General features: G+C 51.4%; 8 protein-coding genes across 8 annotated transcripts; 3 read left to right on the forward strand and 5 right to left on the reverse strand.

Annotated features, from left to right (window-relative positions):
- The first annotated feature begins 810 nt into the window (after positions 1-810).
- On the forward strand, positions 811-2867 carry met2 (homoserine O-acetyltransferase). Its single transcript, XM_022541811.1, has 3 exons — positions 811-919; positions 976-1366; positions 1423-2867. The coding sequence occupies exons 1-3, from the start codon at positions 883-885 to the stop codon at positions 2465-2467; spliced, it is 1473 nt and encodes a 490-aa protein (XP_022404038.1). The 5' UTR covers positions 811-882; the 3' UTR covers positions 2468-2867.
- Positions 2868-3800: 933 nt separating this feature from the next.
- ASPGLDRAFT_55801 (uncharacterized protein) lies at positions 3801-5682 on the forward strand. Its single transcript, XM_022548159.1, has 2 exons — positions 3801-4353; positions 4401-5682. The coding sequence occupies exons 1-2, from the start codon at positions 4285-4287 to the stop codon at positions 5628-5630; spliced, it is 1299 nt and encodes a 432-aa protein (XP_022404039.1). The 5' UTR covers positions 3801-4284; the 3' UTR covers positions 5631-5682.
- A 3170-nt stretch (positions 5683-8852) lies between these two features.
- ASPGLDRAFT_43894 (uncharacterized protein) lies at positions 8853-9776 on the forward strand. The gene has a single exon (XM_022545904.1). The coding sequence runs from the start codon at positions 9056-9058 to the stop codon at positions 9359-9361; it is 306 nt and encodes a 101-aa protein (XP_022404040.1). The 5' UTR covers positions 8853-9055; the 3' UTR covers positions 9362-9776.
- Positions 9716-12310, reverse strand: ASPGLDRAFT_64509 (beta-glucosidase H; the record flags this gene model as incomplete). Its single annotated transcript, XM_022548785.1, has 2 exons — positions 9716-12183; positions 12241-12310. The coding sequence occupies 2 exons, from the start codon at positions 12308-12310 to the stop codon at positions 9716-9718; spliced, it is 2538 nt and encodes an 845-aa protein (XP_022404041.1).
- Positions 12311-13181: 871 nt separating this feature from the next.
- Positions 13182-20806, reverse strand: ASPGLDRAFT_55803 (putative THO complex component (Rlr1)). Its single transcript, XM_022548160.1, has 3 exons — positions 20773-20806; positions 15723-20685; positions 13182-15660 (listed from the first exon to the last, which is right to left on the reverse strand). The coding sequence occupies exons 2-3, from the start codon at positions 20594-20596 to the stop codon at positions 13305-13307; spliced, it is 7230 nt and encodes a 2409-aa protein (XP_022404042.1). The 5' UTR covers positions 20597-20685; positions 20773-20806; the 3' UTR covers positions 13182-13304.
- Positions 20807-20986: 180 nt separating this feature from the next.
- Positions 20987-22650, reverse strand: ASPGLDRAFT_72544 (uncharacterized protein; the record flags this gene model as incomplete). Its single annotated transcript, XM_022549617.1, has 4 exons — positions 20987-21131; positions 21206-21672; positions 21720-22269; positions 22316-22650. 4 exons carry the CDS (start codon positions 22648-22650, stop codon positions 21059-21061), a joined length of 1425 nt encoding a protein of 474 aa, XP_022404043.1. The 3' UTR covers positions 20987-21058.
- A 487-nt stretch (positions 22651-23137) lies between these two features.
- ASPGLDRAFT_120420 (putative nucleoside-diphosphate-sugar epimerase) lies at positions 23138-24262 on the reverse strand (the record flags this gene model as incomplete). Its single annotated transcript, XM_022540136.1, has 3 exons — positions 23138-23937; positions 23988-24193; positions 24243-24262. 3 exons carry the CDS (start codon positions 24260-24262, stop codon positions 23138-23140), a joined length of 1026 nt encoding a protein of 341 aa, XP_022404044.1.
- A 99-nt stretch (positions 24263-24361) lies between these two features.
- Positions 24362-26729, reverse strand: ASPGLDRAFT_1165826 (retromer subunit VPS17). The gene is made up of 4 exons (XM_022539780.1): positions 26680-26729; positions 26089-26616; positions 25583-26036; positions 24362-25529 (listed from the first exon to the last, which is right to left on the reverse strand). The coding sequence occupies exons 2-4, from the start codon at positions 26566-26568 to the stop codon at positions 24670-24672; spliced, it is 1794 nt and encodes a 597-aa protein (XP_022404045.1). The 5' UTR covers positions 26569-26616; positions 26680-26729; the 3' UTR covers positions 24362-24669.
- Between the last annotated feature and the right edge of the window lie 165 nt (positions 26730-26894).

Genomic DNA, 26894 nt, shown 5'->3' on the forward strand with positions numbered 1-26894 from the left:
TACAATGCCAAAAAGCACTGCTCTAATGCAATTCGTAGCTAACGCCATCTCCTCATGCTCTGCATATACAGTTCCAGAAGCATGACTTCGCTGGCTGGCACAGCACGCCATGGGGCTAGCTCTTTTTTACTGGTGTTAGTACCTTGAGGCATATGGGAACTCTAGATGGATCTACGAGAAGCAGACTCGACAGGCCGGGTGTACTTCCGGAAAACTGACCTCACCGCAAGAAATTGAATAGTTTGCGGTACCATCTAGACTTCGCATGCCGAGCATTTTCGAGCTGTGACCCCAAATTTTGTTCCCAATTAAACGTCTCTGTCAAATTAGTACCGGGACCTGGTAACACCATGCAGTCGCGGTTAATCCACATTTACGCCCTGTTAAATCCGTTGAGCGGCAAGACAAAGAGAAGGTGAGGTACGGGGAAGTCACTTACCTCGAACCACATAGCTGTCTCGTGATCCCATTGCTTCTCATCAATATTTTGTCCTTCAAAAAACCTCACTATAGGCGACAGCGATTTCTTTGGAAGACGATGAAATGATGACGGTGAGGGCAAGAGGGTTTCCTATTCTGGAATCTAGATGCATAGGGGCATAACTAAGTTATGCAAGCTGTACACTGATGAGTCACAGAAGGCGGTCTGAAAGAATTAGCAGAAATTTTCTCACCGCCCACAATATCGCCATCGATACTGGGCGCTGTGATTGGCTGCTGGGGGGCGCGGAGGGTTGGCGACCCCAGTTCCTCGATTTTCATCTCTTCAACTCTTCAGCTCATCACTCCTTTCAACCTGTTCAAGAACGAAGATAGAGACATCTGTTGCGTTTCTTGTTTATTGTCTTATATTCATTCCATTCATTGCGAACATCAACCGCAATGGCAGAAACAAGCACCGTCCAAACTGGGCAATTCCGTCAGTACTCCCCCATGTACCCCGCGATTCCGATGGACAGCTGCTAAATCCCGTAGAGAGAATCGACTCGCAACCTGAGAACCCCTATTCGCATCTCATTACGGACCAAACCACTGTGATCGTTCCGTCGTTTACCCTCGAGTCTGGTGTCACGTTACACAATGTCCCTATCGCCTACACCGCGAGGGGCGAGTTGTCTCCCGAACGTGACAATGTCTTGGTTATTTGCCATGCATTGAGTGGTAGTTCAGATGTGGCGGACTGGTGGGGCCCGCTCCTGGGTGGACCTGGTCAGGCATTTGATGTATCTCGATTCTACGTTGTCTGCTTGAACAGTTTGGGCAGTCCGTACGGAAGTGCCAGTGCCGTGACATACAAGGACGGTGACCCGGAGAAGGGGATTTACGGGCCTGAGTTCCCGCTTACTACTGTCCGTGATGATGTGAGGTAAGGTTCTATCTCGTGCTACAAGCTCAAAGGCGGGTCGCTGACCAAGTAAATAGAATTCACAAGATGGTCTTGGATGACATGGGCGTCAAGCAGATTGCGGCGGTGATTGGAGGTTCCATGGGCGGTATGCTCGCTCTGGAATATGCGTATTTCGGCAAGGACTATGTGCGAGCAGTTGTTCCGATCGCCACCTCTGCCCGCCATTCCGCATGGTGCATCAGCTGGGGAGAGGCTCAAAGACAAAGCATCTACAGCGATCCAAAGTACGACGATGGCTACTACACCTTCGACGATCCTCCGGTAACGGGACTGGGAGCTGCACGCATGTCCGCACTCCTCACCTATCGCAGTCGTAACTCGTTCGAGTCGCGATTCGGCAGAAATGTTCCCGACCCCTCGAAGCAGCAGAACATCAGGGACACCCAGAAGCTGCCCACCCCTCCTAATGAGCACTGGGCTGTTCACAACGATGGACACAAGGGTGGACAGTCGCGGAGTTCACCCACTCCGCAGCTGCAGGCTGAGCTGCCGGCCATTGAGTATATGGATCCGCAGTTTTCGGGTACCAAGACTTTCAGCGCACCTGTGAAGCCCAGTGTCGAGGGACGGAGGAGGCCCCCAACCTACTTCTCAGCCCAATCTTACCTGCGCTACCAGGGAGAGAAGTTTGTCAAGCGGTTTGACCCCAACTGCTACATCGCCATCACCCGCAAGCTTGACACGCACGATGTCTCCCGTTCCCGCGCCAGTCCGACGTCGGAGGACCCGGTCAAAGAGGCGTTGGGTCAAATCGAACAGCCTGCGTTGGTTCTGGGAATCGAAAGCGATGGTCTGTTTACATTTGAAGAGCAACAGGAGGTTGCGGCTGGCATTCCGGGCTCGAGACTGAAGCGGATTGAAAGCCCCGAAGGACATGATGCCTTCCTCCTCCAGTTCGAGCAGGTCAACCGTTACATCCTCGAATTCTTCCGCGAGGTCTTGCCGGAGATCATGTCCAAGCAGACAGCCGAGGGCGGCGCCATCGTCGACGGCGTCAACAAGCTAACCAAGAGCAGCACCTTCGGCGAAGCTGAAGTCGAGGACATCACTGCATGGTAAGCTCCCGCAAAAAGCCAGCCTTGATCGATATTGGCGCAGTAATTGCAGCCTTTGCTTTGCCATGCTCTACGCACCCCGGGTTCTCACGGTGAAAGAGAAACGCGCCGTGGGAAGTCGGGCGCACCGACGGGCATGAAATATATACGGGGAAGTTGCAGTGCGGTTCTTTTCTTGTGATTTATACAACCAGTCAAGAGGGATGAGCATCCAACTGCCTCTCTCGTGGTTACCTATCAGGTAAGACTGTAAAGAAGCATCCAACTGCTCTCCATCATATAAGCCCTCAGTGGATGTATCTATTACCTATTCACCGAGGGTGGTGGGTCATGTAGATAGTATAGGGATAGTGATATATTGGGAAACAATCAATATGTATATCTTACACTTCTATGAAATTGGGCCAGATGCGGTGTCATCTTTAGACTTCTAGAAGCAAGGCTGTATGCGGACCGGGAAGCTGCAATCAGCCGTCAGGTTGCGTTGTCTGTGTATGCACGTGTTGCTAGGGTATATCATGCAGGGTACAGTTCGAGTTGCATGCATTGTTATGATTTGTTTCACCTGCCTGATTTAGCTCTAGTACAGAGTATGTACTTGATATATATATTTTCCACAGGGTTTGGCACTGACTCAACCGTGGGGTTACAGATATGTGTGGAGTAGTGTATGAAAACAACCAACATACTGGCCTTCATGTACGCATCTCCCAGACAACTCCGCATTCCATTGTGACTGTCATTTCTTAATCGAGTAATGATGCTTTGTTTACACAGAAAGCGTCGAGGTATGTTCGGACCGTTCACCCATCCCTTGCGGACACCCGGGATATTCGAGGACAAATACATAGAAGCAGACATCAACAATCGGACGGAAAAGGTATGTATTGTCTTGTAGAGCTAACACGTGCATATTCAATATTTTCTGATTGAGTATCTCCGTTTGAAAGTTGCCCGCCATGCTGGCCATGCTGGCCATGCTGTGACACTACAAGTATCACGTCTGAGATCGCTCTTCAGACGCCATCATTCTCACACAGCATAATGTGCCTCACCTGCTTTCGATTCTCGTCCAGAACAATATTCAATAAATCATATAGAAGCCGTAGTAATTGAGATTCCGACAGTAGATGAAGTTCATTAACCCTACGCTAACCCTTTTGGGATCTACAGCGGCGCTTCCAGCCAATCAGCGACTAGAACAGCCAGCGAAGCCTCAAGTCTTCTTCCTATTTGGGCGACTGTGACACGACTAACTGTTTTGGGACTCGACCACGGGCTTTTGTACTTCGACAGCGTTTTTCTCGTTTTTGTTCCCCGAATCTGCTCTTCATTGCCAGCAGTGTCCCTCTTTATCTTCTGGATTCGGTTGAGCAGGACTTGACCTCGACTTTCGTTCGGCTATATGCTCACTCACCATTGACGACCTGGCCAGTGCTACCTTTTTCCTTATGGTCATTCAGGCATAAGACATTAGCGGTCGATCTTCTGCTCATCTCCCGGACCCATCGCCGTTAAATTATCCATTCTTTGTGCCAGTTTATGTCCCGCATTCCAGTCATCGCGCAGACAACCGCCGTATTTCGTGTCCAATGAATACGCATCTGGGTACTACTTTCTAACGGGGAGCATGGCCTGGAAAGCCGTTGTTTGTTTTATCATTCCAGTGGTCAATCGGTAAACCGATAACATAGCTTGATGTTGGCTGGTTAGGCTGTTTTGTTTCATATCGGACTCTCGTTTTGTTTTTATCTCTCTTACTTCCTGCTTTTCCGTTCATAGTCGCTTAGAGTTGTTGCACACCGGCCATTGTCACACACCATGGAGTTCAAGGTTTCGTTGAGGGACAGACTTCGGAGGACGCGATCCTCGATCATTTCGTTTTCACAAGTGCGTTCACAAATCCATACACATCGTCGTTATTCTAACAAAGTCAGCCCATCACACTCTTTGTCAAGCCAAACGCATACTTCAACTCGAACACACAGAAACGACCTTCAAGTTCCATAACAGAACCACCCTGCATCCCACGCGACGTGGAGAAGGAACTCCGATATGCCTGCCACCGACTACAACGGAAGATCGAACGGGGGATTCCTTCGTATAACAACTATCACCGACCAGAAGTGTCGTGCGAGAGGAGGCACACCATGGCTGCGCCGGCACCGCAAATAAACACAGCACCTCAAACACAATCTCTACCAACGACTCTCAGATCACCAAGGAACATATACTACCCCGGGTTAGAGTTCGACGTCCAGCAAAGCGAGCCAGAGAAGAAAGACGATATTTCCGAGCTCTACGATAAAACAGCCAGAATTGCCCGTGCCGAAAGCACATACACTGGACGATCTGACTTCAGCACATCCCGTGTCCCATCATCCGCTACCAAAGACGGGGCCCACGCTGATGGCGAGCAGCCACATTCGTCTGGAGAAACCCTGGTAGAAGCGAACGATCACAGACTTTCACACGGTCAACGTTACAGCTTAGACGTCGTGAACGAGTCATACCCCGAAGTCCCTCTCGACTTCATTAGAGACCTCAACTCGATGCCTCATATAGTCCCCAGCCTATCCCGGCCTCCCGCTCCAGCACCAGCTCCCGAGCCTACACGATTAGTCCGTAAGAAACGTATCGAGAATCTACAGGAGGAGAGCGAAAGCCAAAGCCAAACCAACACTGACACCGAAACCGAAACTGATACCGAAACCTCAGACAAAGCGACGGGCCCTCGCCCGAAATATAGATACAGCTGGCTTCCCAAGACCACTACAGCCACTACCAGACCTGTTTGTGCAATGGAGCTGGGAATGGGTGTATCACCTCCCGTTATTATCGACAGTAAGGGTCAACGGCAAGTCATGGACCCCGAAGCAGAACAACAGCGCCACAAGGATTTGCAGCAGGCAGTGAAGGAGAAGATGTACACAGGGACGATCAAGCCCAGACCGGTATCCGATGCCCATAATACTCGTCCCTGCGCGAATTGTTCGGATGCTGCCAAATCCACCGGTATCACTGATGTAAATGAGACTGGCCAGCAACTCTCGCGGCGAAGGTCGATTCTTCGAAAGTTCTCGTTTTTCAGCCTTGCGAAGCTGAAGAAGAATATGCCACGAGCGAAGGAGGCGGTCGGGTTTAGTCGGATTGTAGATGTTGTCTAGCTTCTTTACAAGTTTTTTTTTTTTTTTTTTTTTTCCCTCTGGGTCTTTCTTCGGCTTTGCATTGTTATGTCTCTGCATTTCATGTACATTCACTGTTGCATCGTTGTATATCCTTCACTAATCTCTACACCTAGCTATTAATTACTAACAATCGCATTTTATCACTTTAATCGCTTTTTCATCCGTTCTCATCTTCATAAACCTACTAGTCATTGCGAGTATTTGGGTGCCAATATAAGAGCATATGATATCTCGACTATCCGTGATTGAAGATGGATTACCTTCTAGTACCTTCTAATATCTTATTTGAGGCTGCAAATACTGTCACCTGGCAATCCCTCAACAGCTCAGCCATGTTTTCCATTATTAAGTGGAATCCCCATCGAGTATCCTTGACGAGACCTCTTCCGAATCAGCTCTACCTTTCTTCAGATTCATGGCGATTTTCGAGGATTCACGCCTCAAACCAAACTGCCCTGGGTATGAAAGTGCTCGACGTTGAGCTAGCTGTGTGCTCTCGACTTCCCTCCCCACGAGGATGAGCATGTCGTTTCTGACACAACTTCCGTCTCTCTACTTTCCAAACAGGACTTCTTTGGTACGTGCAACTTCATTCCTCTTGTACTCCTAACAGGCTAATAGATTTAACAGGGCTTTGACCTAGGAAGACAACCCGGGCAGTTAGCCTTTCGATTTACTTCGCCTACCATCATTGCCTCCTCTATCCTCCCATTTAGAGAGAACCACGCCATGGAAACGAACATAAATTACATGGAGTTAATATCTGGAAATGAGATTTTAATCTACAAAGGGTATCACTTATCGTGGATATGCACGAACACTCCTCGGTTGTCTCTACATAGTAGTGCATGGTATCTAATACTATGCATTGTGTGATCGCTGACACTCGGTACCAGGTTTTGGTCCAGCTATACGCCCCAGTGGCCCACACGATGCATTTGAAACCCGGATGTGTCATGGCTTGGGTAGCTCGACAATGGTGATCTACGAGCACGAATTTCCCTATCTTACCACGTCATCCAAAGATATAACTATCGATCCGTACCTAACAATATTGAAGGGGCAGATAAATGTGGGGTCCTTTCAAGGGCTCTTACTTCCGCCGGTAGCAAAGAGCTCGTCGGAAATACGAGCGTGCTGCTAGGGGACTCTGTGGTGTTCAGGTCTTTATCTACAGGCGAGCGAAACAATCACCAAAGATCAGACAAGGGGCAGGCTGCGCAGCTGTCCGCTCCCCATTTGTTTTGTTTCTCGGATGGGTATGTGTTGGTATAAATTTCTTGTCGTTTGCTGGCTTTTTACATGCGGTGGAAGTGTTATTTGCGTTTTGCCTTTATCATACATGAATATTCATTACTGCTGCAGAGCTATTACACCGGTTCTGGAAGCTGAGCATGCCACATAAGAAACGTGTCGATAAATAAGCTGAAAAAGCCACGGCTTTTACAACGCTCATCTACAGAAATGGGAGCCTTTGACGATCGTATCCAGACATTCTCATGGTGATATAGAAGATGCTCACCTCTTAGTTCCGAATACATTCCGCTAAGAAGCGAAACCAATCAAGGATCAGCTGCGAGATTTGGCAGCTTAGTTACCATTATGGTGACATCCAGCTATCCTGTGGTTCGGAGTACTAGAACGCCAGAACTATCAACTTGGTTTTCGAGGCTGGCTGACCATTGTCATCGAGAGTGGCTATGTCTTACATATAAGAGGACAAGATCAGCCAAGCCGATCTGTCCCTCGATGGCAACGTGCCAAACTGCCAACCAGCGCGATGAGGTCCGGAAAAAGCCAAGGATGCGCATCGATGTTACGAAAAAAGGACCTCTGGCAAATTGGGAGCAGGGTTAATGCGGTGGTGGTCATAAACTGGAGATGATTGAAGGCCGGAGTGCAGGCAGATTTCGAGGGTTTCTGGATTGATCTGTTACCATCAGCATTCGATACATATCAGATTTGCCGTGCGCCAATGACAAAGAATGAGATTACACGCAGGTCCTGTGGTATGAAGTGGGTGATCACCCTCTCATTCTCTTGTTTCTTGGTTCTCACCATTCAATAGGGCATGATTCCCCTTGCTATGAACAACTACAGTAACGGCGGTGCCCTGAATGATTCAACATGGGGATTCGTTCGCAGGACACGGAGCGCGCTGCCAAAGGTTTCGCGCGCGATTTACTGGTCGTGCCAAGGGGCAAGAATGTTCACAGTAAGACAGCATTCGCTCCATGTCTATACAGGCAGTCGTGAATTCCACAACTATGGCACATTTGGTCAAGAACACAGCTAGCTACATTGATCAATGAGAGATACCTCGTATCATCCGGATAATGAAGCAAGGAGAATCCCCATACCTCTTGCTTATACATTTTTGGCGGGACTTGCGATAGCGCTGGGCAACCCAAAGTGCCCCTTGACCCATTTTGGGTAAATTTCAAAACCCGAGATACAAAGACTAACGAAGAGATGACTTTTAGAACATCATGGGCGTGTCTGGCACTTTGGCCTCAAATGCAAGTAGAAGCGGAGCTGCTTGCCGGGTTTCGCGCTATTTGGGACTCTCCTGTCGGTCGAGGAGTCCAAGTTGTTGCAACGGTGGACCGAGGTTCAGGAGTTCGAAGTCTGTTTTTTCCCTTCAACTATACTGACACCACTTTCACAACGACGGTGCCATATTTGTCCAGCCAGAAGTTCCCTAGAAACCCGCCTTGGCCTTCTCTTCGATGTGAAACCGACACAAGTCACAGGGGCTAAAGTCACGATGGAAATCATCTTCGAAATTTTGCTCAACTGTATTTTCGAAACACCTGCAGAACATACGCAGAGCTAGGCGTGACCACTATGTCTTTGTCGTACTGCATGGTATCTAATACTATAGAGACTGACTATATCGGAGTGTTGTACAGATTTGCGTTCCAACCAACAAAGGCGGCATCACATCTATCAAACCCAGATATGCATCGACAGTGGATGCACAAATATGTGTCTATTCGAAAATCCGACTACTCAAGACTGATTAATGACCCAACACAAGCCCAGCAGACCACCACAATGACCGTCAGGGGCTAGGTTCCTGCTCAGCCTCCAGAATGCATAGACCAACTTGATCAACGAATTTCCTGGCAGTAGGGTCACTTGGTGACCAACATACGCCAACTTTGCGATGAGCGCGTTCATATTCATGCAGTTACAAATGCTGAATGGGCACTGGCGAATATTATGCATCGTCAAATCCTATGAGAACGCTTTGGAACCTCCACTAAGAAACTAGACTTCGCCCTGGGAAAAGGTAGTCGTTACGGCGAGAGGTTAAAAGGGGGGGAAGCTCTCACGAGACTAACTAGAGACAATTTGATCTTTATCTCCAAGCCAATACGACTGTTATCCCGACCAGCCAAATGGGAGTGGCTAAAGGAAATAGATCGAGCGCTTCTGGCGATGTTCTGGTGATTGTTTCTTTATCCTTACCTGCCATTGTCTTGTTCGTGACTAGAAACAGTATACCCTTCACCACAGTTATGAGTGGATGCACGAATTTGACTATACAAGCAGATGAGTACCCAAAACTGGTCAACGACCCACCACAAACCCTAGCAGACCACTACAGCAACCGTCTGGGACACAATTCCCATTCAAAAATTTACAATTCTCTCAAGAATTATTATTTCACTGGATCACTGGAAGGAACTCCTGCCTTGACATAACGAGGAAGTCATGTGTGGCACTAACTATAATGAAAGACTTTCAGGCCATTACTTCTAGGAGAACACCACGATTTCGATGCGCCAGGCGAGAGGTAAGATGTCGGCACCCACGAACCGCCGAGGAGCATTCCGTGGTCTCCTTGAGTTGTTCTAGTGATTATGTTTTGTAATATTCTTGTCAGGATTTTTGCTCTTTTTTGCAAACAGTGGGGTTTTCTATACTGTATGATTACTGATCGGCTTTGATGTTTCTATTGATATATGTCTTTCTCATTGATCTGTTATTATACCATTTAAGTTCATTTTGACACCCATAATGTGCTTCCCTAAGTACTTTGTACCACATGCATGACATTACAACCCAACCCAATACCTCGTCTTCCCAACCTCAAACTCCCCCTTCAACACCCCCTCCCCAGTCCCCGTAACCTCAATCTTATAAACCCCCTTCTCCGAAGCCCAAGCACCACGCTGCTCATCCCACCAACTCGTCGCTACTTTCTTATCCACGACGATTTGCACCTCCTTGCTCTCGCCAGCCTGCAAGAATACCTTAGTAAAGCCCTTGAGTTCGCGCACGGGCCGGTTAACGCTGTTCGTTGCTGGAGGGAGAATCCATAATTGTGCGATTTCAGATCCTGCGACTGCGCCGGTGTTGGTGACGGTTAGGGTCGCGGTGACGGGTTCTGTGATCGTGCCCTCGGGTTGGTGCGGGAGGGTAGGGTTTTCCGGAATGGTGTTGATGGAAAGGTTTGAGCGAGTGAGGGTGGTGTATGAGAGACCGTATCCGAAACTGAAGAGCGGGTCTCGCTCGATCTTCTCGTAGAATTTGTACCCCACATAGACATCCTCGCCATAGAGCACGCGCCCCCGCTCGGAGCGGAAGTTCACATAACTCGGGTTATCCTGCAGGCGCACGGGGAACGTGAGGGGTAACTTGGCAGAGGGGTTGACGTCGCCGTACAGCACGTCTGCGATGCCATTTCCGCACTCGTTACCACCGAACCACGCCTGGAGGATGGCCTTGGCGTTGTGTGCCCAGGGCATTGTCACGGGTGTACCGCTCTGGTTGACGATGACGGTGTTGGGGTTTGCGGCGAGCACGCGGGTAATGAGCTCGTCGCTGCCCGGGGGCAGGTCCATGTGGTCGCGGTCGTAGCCTTCTGTTTCCCATTCCATGGTAAGGCCAGCGAAGAGAACGACTTGCTCTGCGCGGGAGGCTTGCTCGACTGCGTGCGCGATTAGTTCTTCCTGGTTGACGCGGCGGGCAGCACCGAAGCGGAAGCCGCCGGGGCCGAAGGCGACGATGCCACGATTGTCGAGGTCGGAGGTTGGGGCGGTGCCGAATTGGAGGACGACCTTGTATGTGCGGCCGGCTTGGAGGTGTTTAGCACCCTTTTCTTCGATGGTGCCGTTGCCGAAGAAGGCGGAGCCGCGTTGCTGGTTCTTTGTATTGTCGACTACGACCTCGTCGTCGACGAGGAGCTTTCCTGTACCGACGACTGTAACTCCAAAGTCGTAGAGACCGTCTTCTTCGGGGGTGAAGTAGCCCTCCATGTCGACGTAGAAGGTCATGGACTTGATCTTAGGGTTGACGTAGTCCATAAGGAAACCGACTGATGCGACTAGATGTAGCTCGTCAACCACTCCCCGGTTGGTTTCGGTGGGAGGTTCATTGAATACTCGGAACGAGAAGCCTGGTTTGCCGTCCGCGGTATTGAGCAGAGGTCCCAGCAAAGGAAGGTCCTTGTGCGAGTAGACACCTTGAGAGAACTCGACGGGAGCCTGACTGGCGGCCGAAACGCCTTCAAAGGGGGTCACAGTATAGTAGGGGAGAAGCGAAGCAGAGCCTCCTCCACAGTATGCTGCAATCTTAGCGTTAGGACCAATGACCAGGATTGGCTTGTCCTTTTTCAGGGGAAGAATGCTATCCTGGTTCTTCAGAAGAACAACAGACTCTGCGGCAGCCCGGCGCAGCAGAGCATGGTCCTGTTCTCGATTCAATCCGTTTTCTGGTGCTCCCTCGGGAATACCCAGCGGATCCAGATAGTTGATCAAGTTGAGGACGTTCCGAACACGTTCATCCAGGACAAATTCAGCAACTTTGTTCGAAGATACAGCATGGGCCAACACATCTCCTCGCCACCGGGTCTTGCCCGGCATCTCCAGATCCAGGCCAGCGTTAATAGCTTCGGAGGTACTGTATGTACCAAACCAATCACTCATAACTAATCCATCCCATCCCCACTCCTTGCGAAGGATATCTCCAAGAATCTCCTTATTCTCGCTGACATGCGTCCCATTCACCTTGTTATAAGCCGTCATGATACACGCACTTCGGCAGATCCTCATAGCCACCTGGAACGGAAGCAGATAGATCTCCCGCAGAGCCCGCTGCGTGACGATGCTGTCGACAGCCAACCGCTCATGTTCCTGGTCATTACACACAAAGTGCTTCAGCGTCGCCCCGACACCCTTCTCTTGCATACCCTTGCTGTAGTGGCCGGCTAAAGTACCGGATAATATCCCATCCTCGGAAAAGGACTCGAAGCCTCGTCCGCCCAGCGGAGAGCGTTGGATGTTGATAGTAGGACCCAGGACAACGTGACAGCCTTTGGTGATGGCTTCGTCGGCCATCAATCGACCAACATCGCTCAACAACTCGGTATCCCAACTAGCACCCAGTGCAGTGGCACAGGGAAAGCATGCAGCTGGGATACCATTGAAGAAACGTGTCCCTCGGACACCATTCGGACCATCGGACAAACGGAGGGATGGAATGTTCAGACGGTGAACAGCTGCGGTATGCCAGAAATCAACCCCTAAGCAGAGTTAGATGTGTGAAGCGCAGGCCAAAAGATCCGAGGTAAAGCAAATACCAGCTGTCAAAGCGATTTTCTCGCCAAGAGTTAACTCCGAAATGGTCTGTTCTACGTCTAAGCGAACCATGATGCAATAGCGGGCCTGCCGTTAGAGCCAGAGAGAAAAGCGAATACAACGATGTGATCAAGGGAAGTAAAAAGAAGAACAGAAGGCAATATATAAGAAACAAGGAGGGAGAATGGAGCAGAGGATGGACACAAGAACCGAGAGAATGTCGTAATAAATAAAACCCATAAAACAAGCCCTTCATGCACGACCCATCAATCAATCAAATCAATCAATTCCTATTCCCGAGCAGTGGTTTTCGTTCTGCATTCGATCTCGACTCGATTCGACTCGGCAGCTGTGGCTCTCGTCACATTACTCGCCCATCACAATGGGGAGTACGTACGTAGTATGTATCCAGCCGACTGCTTGCTGCCCACTGTGATAGTACTATGTAGTAGCCGAAGCGGAGCACTTTCCCATATATCCCAATACTCATCACATGAGTCCCTCCCAGAGTTTATTATCTCCGAGGACACGAAACACGAAACGAATATCACCCGGGAAAATCAATCAGGGACCGGACTGTAACCTGTGGACGGATCGTCAGCCGAGATTCTGCCATGCAATTTTGGCTTTGGAAACACGCAAACCGGAATGCAGGCGTTACCCTACAGGGTAAAAGGACAATCCAATGAGCCTCCAGTGGGCGTGGATCCTGTCCTGTCAAATGGGCCGAAGATTTGCCAGTGGCCGAAGTTGAACTACGGAGTACTATATGGCCGAAGGTTGACGAAGGTATCATACCGAAGATTAGCCGGCGGAGCAATTGTCGGGCCGGATGGGGGGAGCAGTTGCCTATTTGGGTGTACTATCAAGTATAGACTGGAGCAATTGAGATTATATTCTAGTATCAACAAAATGCTTCACTGTTATGCTAATACATATCAATCGCTAGCAAAGAAAAAAAGCCATTCCAACACCCGATCATGCATAAATAGATGAGAAAAAAGAAACGAAATAGATCAATGAGAGAGAGTATCAAATAACACACCAGAGAAATATCAAAATATGTTTACATCCCCCGACGAGGCCTCTTGTTCTCATTCCCCATCCGCATTCCTCCACGACCTCCTCCTCCTCCTTCACCATGTCCGTCATCTCCACCTCGTCCGCGCTTGCGATGGCCACCACCACCACCGCTACCGCCGCCATAATCACGGTCTCGCGCACGGTCCCGGTTACGCTCGCGCTCGCGCTCGCGGCCACCGCCGCCCCATCGTCGCTCATCCTCGGCACTTCCGGGGAGAGGCGGGGGCGGAGGAGGCGGTGGAGGTGGTACGCCCATAGACGATGGAGGCCGTAGACGGCCTTCATGTTCGTGGGAAGCCAAGTCTGCCGCTGCTCCTTCGTCTCGTTCGCGCCGCTCTCTGCGGTCACGGTTGCCACCTCCCCGTCGTAGTACTTCTCGAGGTGGTTCATAACGGGCGTCGTCCCGATTACCAGCCGCGCCAGCGTCGCTACGACGGCTGCGTTCTCGTTCGTATTCACGAGCGCGTTCGCGTTCTTCTCGTCGGCTGCCGCTTCGTGTTCCTTCCTCGTCTCCTCCACGACGTTCTCGTTCGCGCTCGCGGTCCCGATCCCGTTCGCGTTCACGGTCTCTCTCACTGCGCTCACCACGCTCACGGTCACCGCGATCACCGCGGTCACGATCTCTGTCCCGCTCACGGTCCCTTTCTCGTTCACGGTCACGGTCTCGATCCCGTTCCGAGTGCCGCTGCGTACGCCGTGGCTCAGAACCAGGCTCCTCGAGCAAGTCGCCTCGACCTCCAAGGCTCCTACGCGAATGCCCTTCATCTCCTCTGGAAGCACTAGTGATCCGATCCGCCAAAAGGTCAGGCCGGCCCTGTTGAGAAGAAGTCGAAACAGTGCGACTTCCATCATCAGGTGTTCCGCCAGAAGGAGTAGACTGCGGAGATGGCGCGTTCATGGCAGCGGCGGAGCGGTTTGCGCCTCGGCCCCGGATCGATGTACCAGGTCCACTGCGATCTGTAGGGCCTGCCGATTGTTGAAGCATAGTGTTGATGCCGGCGAATCGTTTGTCTCCTCGTCCCCGGTCACCACCACCACCACCACCAGATCCTGAAGGCTGTGCTCCACGAGGTATAGGTGATGGACCTGATGGCGGAACAAATGAACTACGGGGCCCGGATGGAGGGGCAATCCCTGGTGAAGGTGGTTGCTGAGATCGTCCGCCGCCATAATCATTGCCTTGCAGCTGCAATGCCTTGAGACGGTCCGGATGAATTCCGCTATTATCCAACCGTTCACTGGCAGGCGATGGTGGTGCGCCTGCCGCTTGCTGTTTCGGTCCCATTGGCGGTTGGCGCTCGTTGCCTCCCGCAGGAGGCGGAGGCGGAGGCTGCGGTCCAGATGCTCCGCGACCACCACGCCCATGTACGTTTCTTACCCGTGGTCCAGAAGGAATCTCCGCGGGTTCCGGCTGGCGCAATCGTCCATGGCTCATGTCCGGGCCAGACGGGGGTTCTCTTGAATCGTGAATCTCTCGTCCTGGACGTTCGCTGCGAGGTCCCGTCGGTAAATCATCAAGTCGCGAGCCCGGGGTGTAATTGGCAAAGCGTCGATCATCACCGGGGAAACGTTCCAGACGGCCTGGGAGTTCTGATGGTCTCGGTGGTGATAAACCTCTCGGTGGAGGCCCGCGTCGATCCCGGTCTGGACGCTCATGGATCAACCCAGCACGGTCAGGATGCGTTTGTGGGCCTGGTCGTGGACCACTTGGCGCTTCATGGGGTACACGTGGACCGTTGGGCCGTTCATCAAAGCCATCAGGTGCAGGGCGCAACCGTCCAGGTCGGTCCGGCCATTCGGGCTCTCGGGGAAGTCGACCGTCGCGATACGCAGGACCACGGAATGGCTCATCGGTAGGCAGTCTTGTCGGGGGTTCCCTCTCGAGTGGACCATAACCAGGGCGATCGTGCTCCCCATCATAGCGGCCAGGGTGTCGTTGCCGTTCAGGTCGGGGCGGCAGTCTTCCATCCCCATGGCGAATTGGCCGGTTAGGCAACCCACGAATGTTTGATGCACTGGATGAAGATCGCTCGATTTCAGGACGCTTGGGAACCTCTGCTGGAGCCTGAGGCTCTGGCTGAGAGACAGCGGAAGCGGACGAAGCGCGAGGTGGTTCGGCTGCTGGTTCGGCTGGTTTGTCGGTTGGTGCTGCCTCTGGACCGCCAGTAGCAGGTTGCTCAGCTTGCTGCGATGCCGTCTCAGGTTTTGCAGAAGGTTCTTGTTTCTGCTGAGTCCCTTCTTCCGTTCCCTTCATCGCAACATCGGTCATTTTGGCGTCCTCAATCTCTCCATCCTCAACTTCCTGTTTTGACGGTTCAGGCTTAGGGGTACCTTCGGCTCTGTAAACGCGGGACAACAATTAGAAACCTGTAGACAATCGACAAAATGTTCGTCAACTTACTCTTGGCCACCTGGGGGCTTGAACAAAGGCGCAGCCGCATTTAATGCTGTCGGTGTCGCCGCTCCCGAGGCGCCAGCCTTATCAGACGAAGCTTGCTCAGTCTTCTGTTGCTGTGCCGGGATCGGTCCCTTAATCTCATTGAATGCCTGAGGAAGCATCCACTTCTTCTCTCTCCGGTTGAGGTCTCCAATCAGCGAAGCAGCGGGTGTCTTCACGTCATCTCGTTCGTCGTTCTGGCTCAGGTTGTTGACGCTCTTCAAGATATCGCGGCCGATCCAGTTGACGGCGGGGAATTGCTGAACGATTGCCTTGAGCACACTAATCGCGTTTCGAATGTGCATGTATTCGCCCCCATTCAGACAAATCTTGAGTGCTGAGGCCAGGATACGGTGCCACTTGTACAACAGTCGACGGAAATCCTCATAATCTATAAACCCCGCTGGCTTTCCATCGGAGCCAACGGTAAAAGCGAATCCGGGGAGGTCCTTCTTCGTACCAAAAGCCTCTTTCTCGTAGACAGCCTTGTCGGCGTGCCAGCGACCGAGGTCCCGTAGGGTTTCATTGAGGAATTGCCCAAAGTTGTCCGCCTCCTTCGAGGTGCATTGGAAGATGATAGCCGTAATTCTTTGCTCGCGGAACAGTTGGTCCAACAACCCGACAGTCCGGAAGTTTGGTGTCCCAGAGGTATGCAAGAACTTAAGCATCTTGAAGCAGTAGAAAGCCTCAATAGGTGACAGAAGCAAACGAGGCACGAAGCATTGCTCCAGCAAGGAAACGTTCAAAGTGTCGTAGTTTCCACGCATGCCGGCAAACCACCGGTCCTTTTCTTTCTGCAATCTTGTCCTGGTCTGGCCGTACGCCTTGAGATGCGTCTTGTTTTCCTCCAATATCCGTTCCTGAAGCTGAGTGAGCTGCTTCTTTTCTCGTTCCTTCCGCTGAGTCCCGGCCATGCTGATGTCGGATCGATCGTTGTTGATTGTAACTACCTTCCTCTTCTGGCGGTCGATTTCATCTTCATATGCCTTCTGAGGAACGTGCACGTCGTAAAGCGACAATTGCCAGAAGATAACGTAGAACCGCAATCCCACGATGCCGTACGTGTCGATCGACAAGACAGACTGGATCTGCTCTTCGAGGTCCTGGACGACGACATTCGACGCAGGAGGATCGGCATTACCATTGCCGGTCGCAACCGGTTGCTCAGGAGCAAGAGTGCCATCAGATTCGTTTGAGCTCTGGGACTGCAGCTTATCCACATCCATGGTTCCTTCAGTCGTTGCTTCCTCACTCTTAGTCGCCGGCTCGCCATCAACTGCCATCTCTTGACCATCCTCGGCCTTGGGTGCTGAGGACGATTCCTCACTTTCACGGTTCTTTGACGCAGCTTCCTCCTGCGCTGCCCGTTCAACTTCAGCGATCCTCTTCCCGATGCTGGGTCGTTGAATCCAGAAAGCGAGTTCAGGCTGCACACCAAATTCTTTGATCAGAGTAGGCAGATCGGGAACAAATGAATCGAACTCCTCAACAGACAAATTGCTGCGCAGCAAATCAAGATACTGCGTAAGAATACGGTGGATTTCATCGAAGATGTTACCCAAAAGCTTCAGCTCTTCCGAGCCCTCCTCCTGGAAGATACAGGTCCACCGCTCTTGTGCAATAGCAACGAGCAATTGGCCAGCAAGCTTGGAGACAGTAAGTGATTTCATAAGTCGCTTCGAAGTCGTCTTGGACTCGTGTCGCTTGTCCAACAACTGTAGGATCGTCTGCGACTGAAGGGTATCGCCACCTGCCATGGCCTGGATTTGAGCGTCGTTGAAGCTGCTGTCCGTGATGATACCTGCCATGGAGCTGATCATCTGCTCTAAGACAATAAGGTCTGTGGAGTTATTGTGCCGCAGCTGCTCTACCACATACTGCAGCACTGGAGTAGGATCCATGACAGAGTATCGCTTGAAAGTCCTTCCAGCGAACGTAGCCAGCGCATTCAGCCACCGGCTGGTTAGTAAACCTCCTTCCTGGACGCGACTCCGTCCTTTCTGACCGAGGGAGTTGATAAGGGACCATGTCAAGATATCATATCCAAGATACGTGAAATAACGGGCACACTCCACAACAACTTCGATGAGGTTCTCGTAGGATTCGATTTGGCTGATGGCGACGTTGATGACAATTCCGGGGTTAGCGTATGCAATCTTTGCCAGCGCACGAGCCATGGGGCGAATGTTCGTCTTGCTTAGTCTCTTGAGCGTGTCCTTGGTTTCGGCTCTAGCTTGGTCGAATGCGGATTTAATGTCGGGAAGTCGCGAAGTTTGTCCAAAGTACCATTCCGCGTACATATTATATCGGACCTCACGGGAGAAGAAACTGATGAGATCGAAAACTTCATTGACCACGCCAGGGTTGGCCTTGGTCAAACTGATAGCGGGAACAAAAAGACGCTTGCACAAATCCTGCCAACGGGCCCGGTTCTCTTGAGAGTCGTCCTTGCTCAAACTGTCTCTTCCGATCCGTGCCAATTTCGAGAGCAAAATCGCATCCTGCCCAATCTTGTGACCAGAGAGGTTAAGGAAAGAAGAACAGAGAGCGAACACGTCGTCAACAGATTGACAGATAGGAACATTGTCCGCCCAGTCATCCCAATAGAACCGGTAATCTGTCCCATCATGTTCATCCTCCACGTCAAGCTGGGCCCATCGAAGAACCCTCCTTGGAGGCGCCTGGTTCAACCGAATCTGCCCCTTAGGTACACTGGACTGGTCCAGGCTGGGGATCTGCTGCTGATCCCGAAGTCCGTCCACAGAAGGTAAAGGACGTAACGAGGCGTAGACCTTGCTCAAAGAGTGATGCAGAACACGGTGGATGAATTCAGGAAGTTCGGGGTAGACGTCCATCAACCAAGGAAACTTGCTCAGGATCAAAAGGGCTTCAGGAAGGGCGCCAATGGCCAGCAAACTTTTAAGCAGCAGAACCTTTTGATCTGACGGTTCCGGGAGTTCATCCTCCTCCGCTTTAGCTGCAGCCTTGTCTGCCTCTTGTTCCTTACTCGGGGTGGCTCGAGCTTCCGACTCGCGTATCCGCGGCATAGGAGCAGTATCGTCTGCCAAAGCACCGGCCATCATCAACGCATTGACACCACCGCCCGGTTTTGCTGCTCGTTCCCGCTCCGCTTTCTCTGTCAACTTCTCCTCTTTCAGCGCATCCATCGAATCATCGGGCCTCCAGAGATGAGGGTACAGGTCGCGAAGGGAGATGAAGCCCACTTTAATAAGCAAAGCTGCCAGATAAATGAGGTTATCAGGGAGAACATCTGACTTTGAGCGTGCCCGAGACGAGTAGAAGCGCAACTTGAATCCGAGAAGCTGCGCGGCGACACGGCTACCTTTAGGAGGCAACGTCCCGGTTTCCTCGATCCACTTGCGAGTCTCGATCTCTTCTTCTGACAAGGTGTTTGATTCAGGAAGTATTTGTTTCTTTTCCTCCTCGGAAATCGGCCTGCGCCCGATTTCGAAGAAAGCGCGGATTCCAATTTCTCTCACTCGACTCCAGAACTCTCGGTCTCGTTGTTCATTGGATTTCACGATCTCTGCTCGTTCTTCATCAGTTGTGACCCAGCCAGACGAACCTGGCAATGCCCAGTTCGGCAACCCAGAATCACGGTTGCTACCTTCGAGAGTACGGAAGGTATCCTCCTTGGGCCACCACGAACTGACGCGCAGAAGCTTCACGAAAAAGCGATATTGCTTCACAAGAACAGCGGCAAAAACATCGAGAGTAACGTCTAACACGCGGCCAACGTCCATGTCGAAAGCACCAATCATTGCCTTTACCCGCTCGAACGTATCCTCCACGACCTCACTGGATGGCGGTTCGTTGTTGCTCGTCGTAAAAAGCTCGGTTAGTAACTTTGAGTAACCTTCGGATTCTTCTCGCAAAAGGTTATAGTTCGATTGCCGGTAAAGAAGATTGGTCTGTTTTCGAATACCCATACGGGCAAAGGTCTCGCGAACAAGTCCGAGCGATTGAAGGAGGGGCGTGTCGAGCTGGAGACGCATGAGCGCTGCATTGATACCAGTCGAAAATACCAACGGTTTCAGGGCACCATTTGTCGTATCCGAATCGGTAACAATAGAAAGGGTATCAAGGAACAGGGCGCGCGTATCGAGTAGCGGTGTCGCGTCTTGTCCATTCTCCATATCGACATCCTGCGCCGCAACTTCTTCTCCGATGATATCCTTCACTGCAGCCCCTGCATCTGTTGGTGGTAAGCGGCCATAAATAGCAGAGCGGATCAACTCCTGGTAGATAGACGCCAATCTCCCAACGTCTTGTTGATTTTTTGTCTGAATGCCTTCATCAACCAGCCTTTGCCGCCCTGTCAACATCCACTCTTCAATAACATTATCAGTAACATATTCGTAATCGTAGGGTGCGGGTGGATTAGGAGGTTGAGCGACGGGAGCAGGTTCTGGCTGCAGCGGCGCTTGCGTCTGGGGCGGCGCTTGAGTTTGCTCCTGCTGAGCAGGAGCCGGCGGTGCAGGCGACGGTGGCGGCCGAGGTTGCTGGTTTCCAGCGCCTGCCGTGGGCCCGTTTGTCTGCATTGGATCGGAAACCTCTCTGGAAACAGTGGGAGTCGCGTTGGGAGGAGTCATGTTATTCTGGCCATCAGCGCTGGGCCTCCGACTGGGACCATTACGACCTCCTCGGCTTGGTTGTCGTCGTAAGCGCCCGCGCGTTTCGGGAAAGTCGCGAGGCTGGTATTGCGCCATGTTGAGATTGCTCGGACGATGGGGGGAGGGTCTTTGGGACTCGTTCCCGGAATCGCCAGACCACGATCGATCGCCTCTCTTTCTTTTTCCTCCGGCACCTGGAGCCATGACAGCTTAGGTCAGAGCTGGTCGTCTCAGGCAGAGAACTGGTGAGTTGTCGACAGATCGCAGCTCATCGGGTGTGAGTCGCTTTGAGACTGGCGGTTCGGTCAGTACTGGCGGGCAACATGCTTAACGCAAATAAAGGGCCAAACGAGATGGCAGCAATAGAGAGGGGTGAATACCTGCTGTCGTACACTCTAAAAAAAACGAAAGGAGCGAAACGACGACTGCGCAGCGTCGGATTATTCACTTGTTGCAGGGAAAGCATGAAAGAACGGCGCCGCAGCTTGCTGTGACGGCGTTAGTGGCGGCTATCGCGGTTATCTCCTGTCGCGCGTTAAAATGTTTATGTATGAGGTCACATAACTCTACGATGTTGGAACTGTTAACGTGGTAGGCTATGTGTGGTATTCGAATCATTGTCTCTAATAATCACTTGATACAGTTTGCCAATGCATCACCCATAGTTTAATCCTCAACCCATATCTCAATTTCTTCGACCTCGACCTCCTCCTGCCAATCTCTTCTCCAAGAAGTCGCCCTATATGCTGGCTCTCTCTCTTCCGCCCAGAAGGATTATGAGATATAGATGCCCGTCTCAGGTCTCTATCTAACACTAATGCTACTCCATTATCTCTCTGCCCAAAGATATCCTCTCCATTTTCCATAACCCACCCCGGACGGTTGCCATTGCCCCGGAAAACGTCGTGAAACGGGCTTAGCTGGAAAAGAAACAAACCAGAAGCGTCATCTCCACCGCCCCATGGGAGGTAATAGCCAAAGATCGCTTTCTCTCCGGTTCTCGTGAGTTTTCCGGATATGAGTAGGATTAAGGGATCGGGGGCTGTACTAATCGCATCTGCGAGAGTAGAAGCGTTAAGAGAGATATCGCGGACGTTGTAGCACTTGTAGAACTGAAGCTGGTTGAAGCAGACAGTGTCTGAAAGTATTGTACTCAATTGCGTAAAGACAGGCAAGGTAGCTATATTACTTGGCTGGGGGAGACGCTGCGCTAGACTGTCAGTATCTGGTGTAGTGTAGAAGCAGGATAATATATGCTTTAGACCGGTGAGTAGTTCCGGCTGCTTAGATTAGCCTGGGCTCTCTGAAAGTTAGAAGAGGGACATACAGTTGCTGCGAGAGCCTGGTCAAATGTCTCCCAGGTGATTCCAACATCCGAATCACGAACGAATCTTCTGAAGATGCAGTCTGCGGCATGACCAAACCCAACCATCTCCTCTATTGGGACATTGGGTTTCCCACAATGCGCAAACAAAAGAATTTCAACAAACTCTCGAAACCCATCCACCGGAATACTCAGCTCATGCAAATACGGACCCCCATGATGAATCTCCCTAGCCAAAGGACGAAAACAGTCACGCGGCACCGGCGCTATCCAGATCTTAGAGGTAGGCTGGGCCACAAATAGAGCATCCAAGAGATCATGAAACACCTCATCACCATCGTCATCGTTGTTTGTTTCGGCATATTCGCGGCGATGCGCGTGAAATGCAGGAAATTCGAATGCTTTCTGTTCGGATTGCTTTCTGGACTGGACGACTTCCTCTCTAGACGACGCTTTCTTGTCATTGCGGATTGTTGCTAAGCTTTCGAAGATGATTCTCCGTGTGTCGGCCGGTGTTCTAGTCCGGGAATCTTCGCTTTCTTCATAGACGCGTCTGGACTGATCGTAGTCTGTCCAAACCAGAGACCGAAGGAGGCCACCCAATGTCAACTTCTGAGCGGAATTTTTGATAAAATGGGGCTTGCGAAGGATTAATAAGACAGCGATAGAGAATCTCCCCTGCTTCAGTCATGGACGAGGGAAGAAACCCCGCTCTCCCGAGGAAGGAAATGAATGTTGGTTGGGAGAGATATAAAGTGCCATTTTCTTCGGTACAGATAGAATCAAATGTTTTGCAGAGTTGTTGCTCTTCCTCGTCTTCCAAAATGCCGAAGTTTCTGATTCTGTCGCTGAGAGTGTTCAAAATAGCATCACGCGTGAAGAGGCCTTGTCTGACCCGTTCCTCGATTTCTTGGTAGTACTCTTGGGGATCCATGGTGTATTGTGGCAAAACAAACTGGGGTGTCCCTTTTGGATATGGCAAGGCTGTTTTTTGTATACGTGGGGAAGTACAATAATGGCAGTGCTTTGTATAACAGTTCAGCCTCACTTTCTAGCCCCAAAGCTAAAGAAATTAATCTATTTCAAAATTCCCTAGATTTTCTTCTGTCTGTAAAGCTGGATTTAGCTGTCGATACTAATTATGGCAGTACTTTGCGCTTTTTTGTCCCAAAGCCCTTCAGGGCTAAGGTATACACACACGATAATATGTCTTCATGGCAAAATGGTATATATCGAGTGGCCCTCTACATAGTACACCGTCCAAGTATGTTTCGAGTTCAGCTGAGGTATATCCATTGCGAATACGGAGTTCTGCGCGTTTGAAACTTGAATGTGTAGTCGATCGTTCAATAGATTGTGTCTGCCGCTATACACGAAACTAAACTTGTCATACTATTGATAAAATCATCATCTGACTGCAATCACTGCAATCCCAGATCCTTCGCCTCCACATCAACAATTTGCGGAATCAACTCAATCAGCTTCGGCTTCTCAGGAGTCCATCCAAACAACTTCCGAGCACGAATAGCATGTCCCCGCGAGCTACTACCCCAAGCATACAAACCAAACCGATTCAACTCGGTAACCTGAGCATCAGGAATAGACTCCACATCCGATGACGGGATCAGACCCTTCTCATGCGCAACCTTGGCAACCTCCCGCTGGATATCACCCCAAACGAACGACCCATTCTCAGCAAAGTAATAACCCGCATCATTCCAGGTCGCCGGGGCACCACCAGCAGCCGCAGCCTCACCCAGCGAAAGATAAACCTTACTCAGATCCTGCACATGGACCTGGTGCCAGATGTTCGTGCCCCGCCCAACAAGCAGACCCTTCTTGCGCTGCAGCACAGCAGCAGTGAGCCAGTACGCCTGCACACTCTTCTGATTACCAGGTCCACGGCCGGGACCGTAGATAGTGGGCGGGCAGACGATAGCCGTCTTGATGCTGTCGGGGTTGTTCTTGCTGGCTTCGATGACAATCTTGTCGACGTTGCGGTGGAGGGCGTCGTCGGGGAGGTTGAGGAGTTCGGAGACGCCGTCCCAGTCGTTGTACTCCTTGGAGTGCTCGGTACCCCAGGTGTTGGTACGGAAGTCTTCGACGGTTAGGATGCCGGTGCCGGAGGTGTGAATCCACCAGACGGGATTTTGGGGGGTGTGGTGGCTAGCGCCTTTGGCGATGGCCTCGGCTGAGGCGACGTGGTCGCAGTCCGCGAAGTCTGTGATTGTTAGCTTGGGTTTCGTTTCTGGTTATGAGTGAAACACGTACGGTAAACAATGTCCGCATTCTTAACTTCTTCCTCGATGATGTCGGCCGAGTCCAGATCACCGTGAACGATCCGGATCTGAGGATATTCACCGGCCAGCTTCGCAGCCTTGTCCTTGCTGCGCACAAGGACAGACAGCTGCCAGTCGGGATGGGCTTGGTGAACGGAGTAGAAGCCGTCACCGCCAATGTATCCAGTTGTTCCTGTTCTTCGGTGTGTTAGCGGAGTATATAGAGCGGATATGGATCAGCACATACAAGAAGACCTTGGGAGCCATTTTGTCAGTGTGTAAGTAAGAGTTGTATACACAAAAGTACAAGAATAAGAGAATAGTTCAAGTTACAAGGAGAGAAGAGGGTATTATAACTATCATGGTTGCTTTCAAATCAAGAGTGGAACCGCACCGAAGTGGGGAAGTCTCCGAGTCCTGGTTATCTCCGAACCAAAGATGGGGGTATATAGATGGTGTGACTGTCAATAGTAGTGGCACTTTCTATGCTCTTTACGTTACTCACGCATTAATGGGGTTGTCGAAATGGCACACAATATACACAAATCAATGCGAGATAGCCATGGTAATCACATACAGAATTGACTAAAATAACAGATTGACAGTCAAGGGGAATCACACAACAGATCATGGCCCATACTTTTTACATACAAGAAATGATGACAATGACTGGCTCAGAATGTGCTGGCCGCCAACCGACTCGCCGCATTCCGAGCATCCAGCCGGTCATCATCGTCTTCTTCGGCGATGGACCCAACGCCGCTGGAGGACCGCATACGTCCAGATCCAGATTCTGTTTCCTCGCCGTTCTCCAGATTGGGCGCCATATAGCTGCCACTTAGGCTGCGTCCAAGACTATCACCCCGACGGGGCACTCCACTCCATGCGTCACCCTTGGGTCCTTGGCTCGACCCAACGTTCGGTCGTCGCGCTGTTGGATGCGCTTCACGGCCTAGACGACTGAGGCCCCCAGAGGAGTCGATGGCGCGGATATCCGGTCGGACCATCTCTAGAGTCGCCAAGGTCCTGCGCTCTGCCTCGATTTGGCGTAGGGTGTACTCGCGCAGGTGGGAGATGACATCGTTAGATGTTTGGTCGAACCACCGTCGTTTCTCTTGGACCAGGTTGGAGGTGACTCGGTGAGTTCGCTTCGACAGGTAAGTCTCTTGGTTCTCGGCCTCTTCCAAGGCACTGAGGGCCTCGTCCACCTTGTCGGGACGGACTGAGGAGCTGACCCTTAACCGATCGGCAGCAGCGCGCTTGCTGTGCGCGGTCTGTTGGGCCTGAAGGAGGTCTCGGAGAAGGATGTGACGGTTTGTCAGTGTTTCCTTCACGACGAAGGCATCGGAGGAATGGTAATTGAGCGGGTCGCCCAGCGTGGTCGCTTCGGCCGTTGCCTGCACTGCATGGAAGTCGCCCACGTTTTGAATTATCTTTCCGAGTTTCTTGTACGCGTTGGCCAGTCCCGGATGGGTCTCCTGTACATGCATTTGTCCAAGCTTCAAACCAAATTCCGTTTCCGCCAAGCCAAGCCCTGGACGGTGTTAGTTTTCGAAATTGGCAACCATAAAAAGGGAATAAACATACCCCGTCGACCTTTAACTACGCGATCCACCTTGTGGCTTGCATCCATAGCACCCAAGTAAAACATCTTCACAGCAGGACGTGCGCTCTGCAGCTCAGGGGTATCATCCGGGGGCGGCGCAAACTGCTTCAAGACCTTCCTCCGCATTCCCGTCGCTGGCTGTTTCATCCGGACAACCGGGCTGTAACCAAAGTCGCTTTCAACGAACAAAACCACTTCATCGTCTTGGGTGAGGATCTCGTTGCTCATAACAATGTTGAGCCATCGCTGCATCGCTGCTTTAACGCGAATCTCATCTTCTTCCGTTCCTGCACCGGCAGGCGTCAATGGTGGGGGCACGGCAGGGACGAGAGCTTCAGCGTTGGCCGACATCAAATGCTCCGCGAGCCGGACGAATTCTGCGTGGGTACGGCGGACATCTCGGTATTGCGTAGTTCGGAATTTGGGAATGTTTGTCTAAATTTCGGGTCAGATGAACATCTCCGAAATAGCTGTATGAGTTACCCACGTGAACATCGAACCGAAGAATGGGATCCTTCTTGCCCGTCCTTTCCAGTCCCGTAATCCTCGCCTGGATTCTGTATAGCGGAGCCGGTCGCTTATTTTCTTGCCCTGCTGGTGCTTGCGGCTGGACAGGAGGCTGTGCTTGCTGTTGCGGTGCATATTGTGGTTGCTGCGGCGGGAGCGGTGGTTGCTGTGTAGCGTATGGAGGTTGTTCAACCGCATAGTCTGGATCGCCTAGTTGCGCGCTCTGTAATCGCTCCGACAGATCGGAATCAGGATCCTCCTCTCTCGAAGCCGACCAAGGCTCAGCACCGGCAGCTTGGGACAGATCTCGGTCCGCATCGTACGGCGACTGTTGCTGAGGGGGTAACGCGGACGGGGGGATATCGCTATTGTTGGATTCCGAAAAAGTGGTTTTTGCGGGTCCCGGGGACGCCCAAGGAGAGGTACCGGTAGGATCATCGGATATAGCTGAATAGTCCATTGTGGCTGCCTGAATCAGTTTGAATGTATGTATGGGACAGGCCACGTTCTGCCTTGACGACCGTTAGCGAATTCGAACAAACTGCGCTGATAATTCAAAGATGTCGCACACCTCTGAGTCTCTCGAATCCAGATCCACCGACAGAATTAAAGACAACAGACCGGGAAATAACAGTGGCGTGAACCAGAAGCAAAGGAAGAAGAGGAGAAGAAGAGTAGGCGGAGGTTACGTCGTTAGGGATGTCGACACCTTACAATTGAGGCATGTACATTTTCTGCCGGCGATATAAATCCGCTTATGACCTCAACAGTCATCTCCAAACAGTC

The sequence above is a fragment of the Aspergillus glaucus genome (assembly GCF_001890805.1).
Source record: "Aspergillus glaucus CBS 516.65 unplaced genomic scaffold ASPGLscaffold_4, whole genome shotgun sequence".
Lineage (NCBI taxonomy): Eukaryota > Fungi > Ascomycota > Eurotiomycetes > Eurotiales > Aspergillaceae > Aspergillus > Aspergillus glaucus.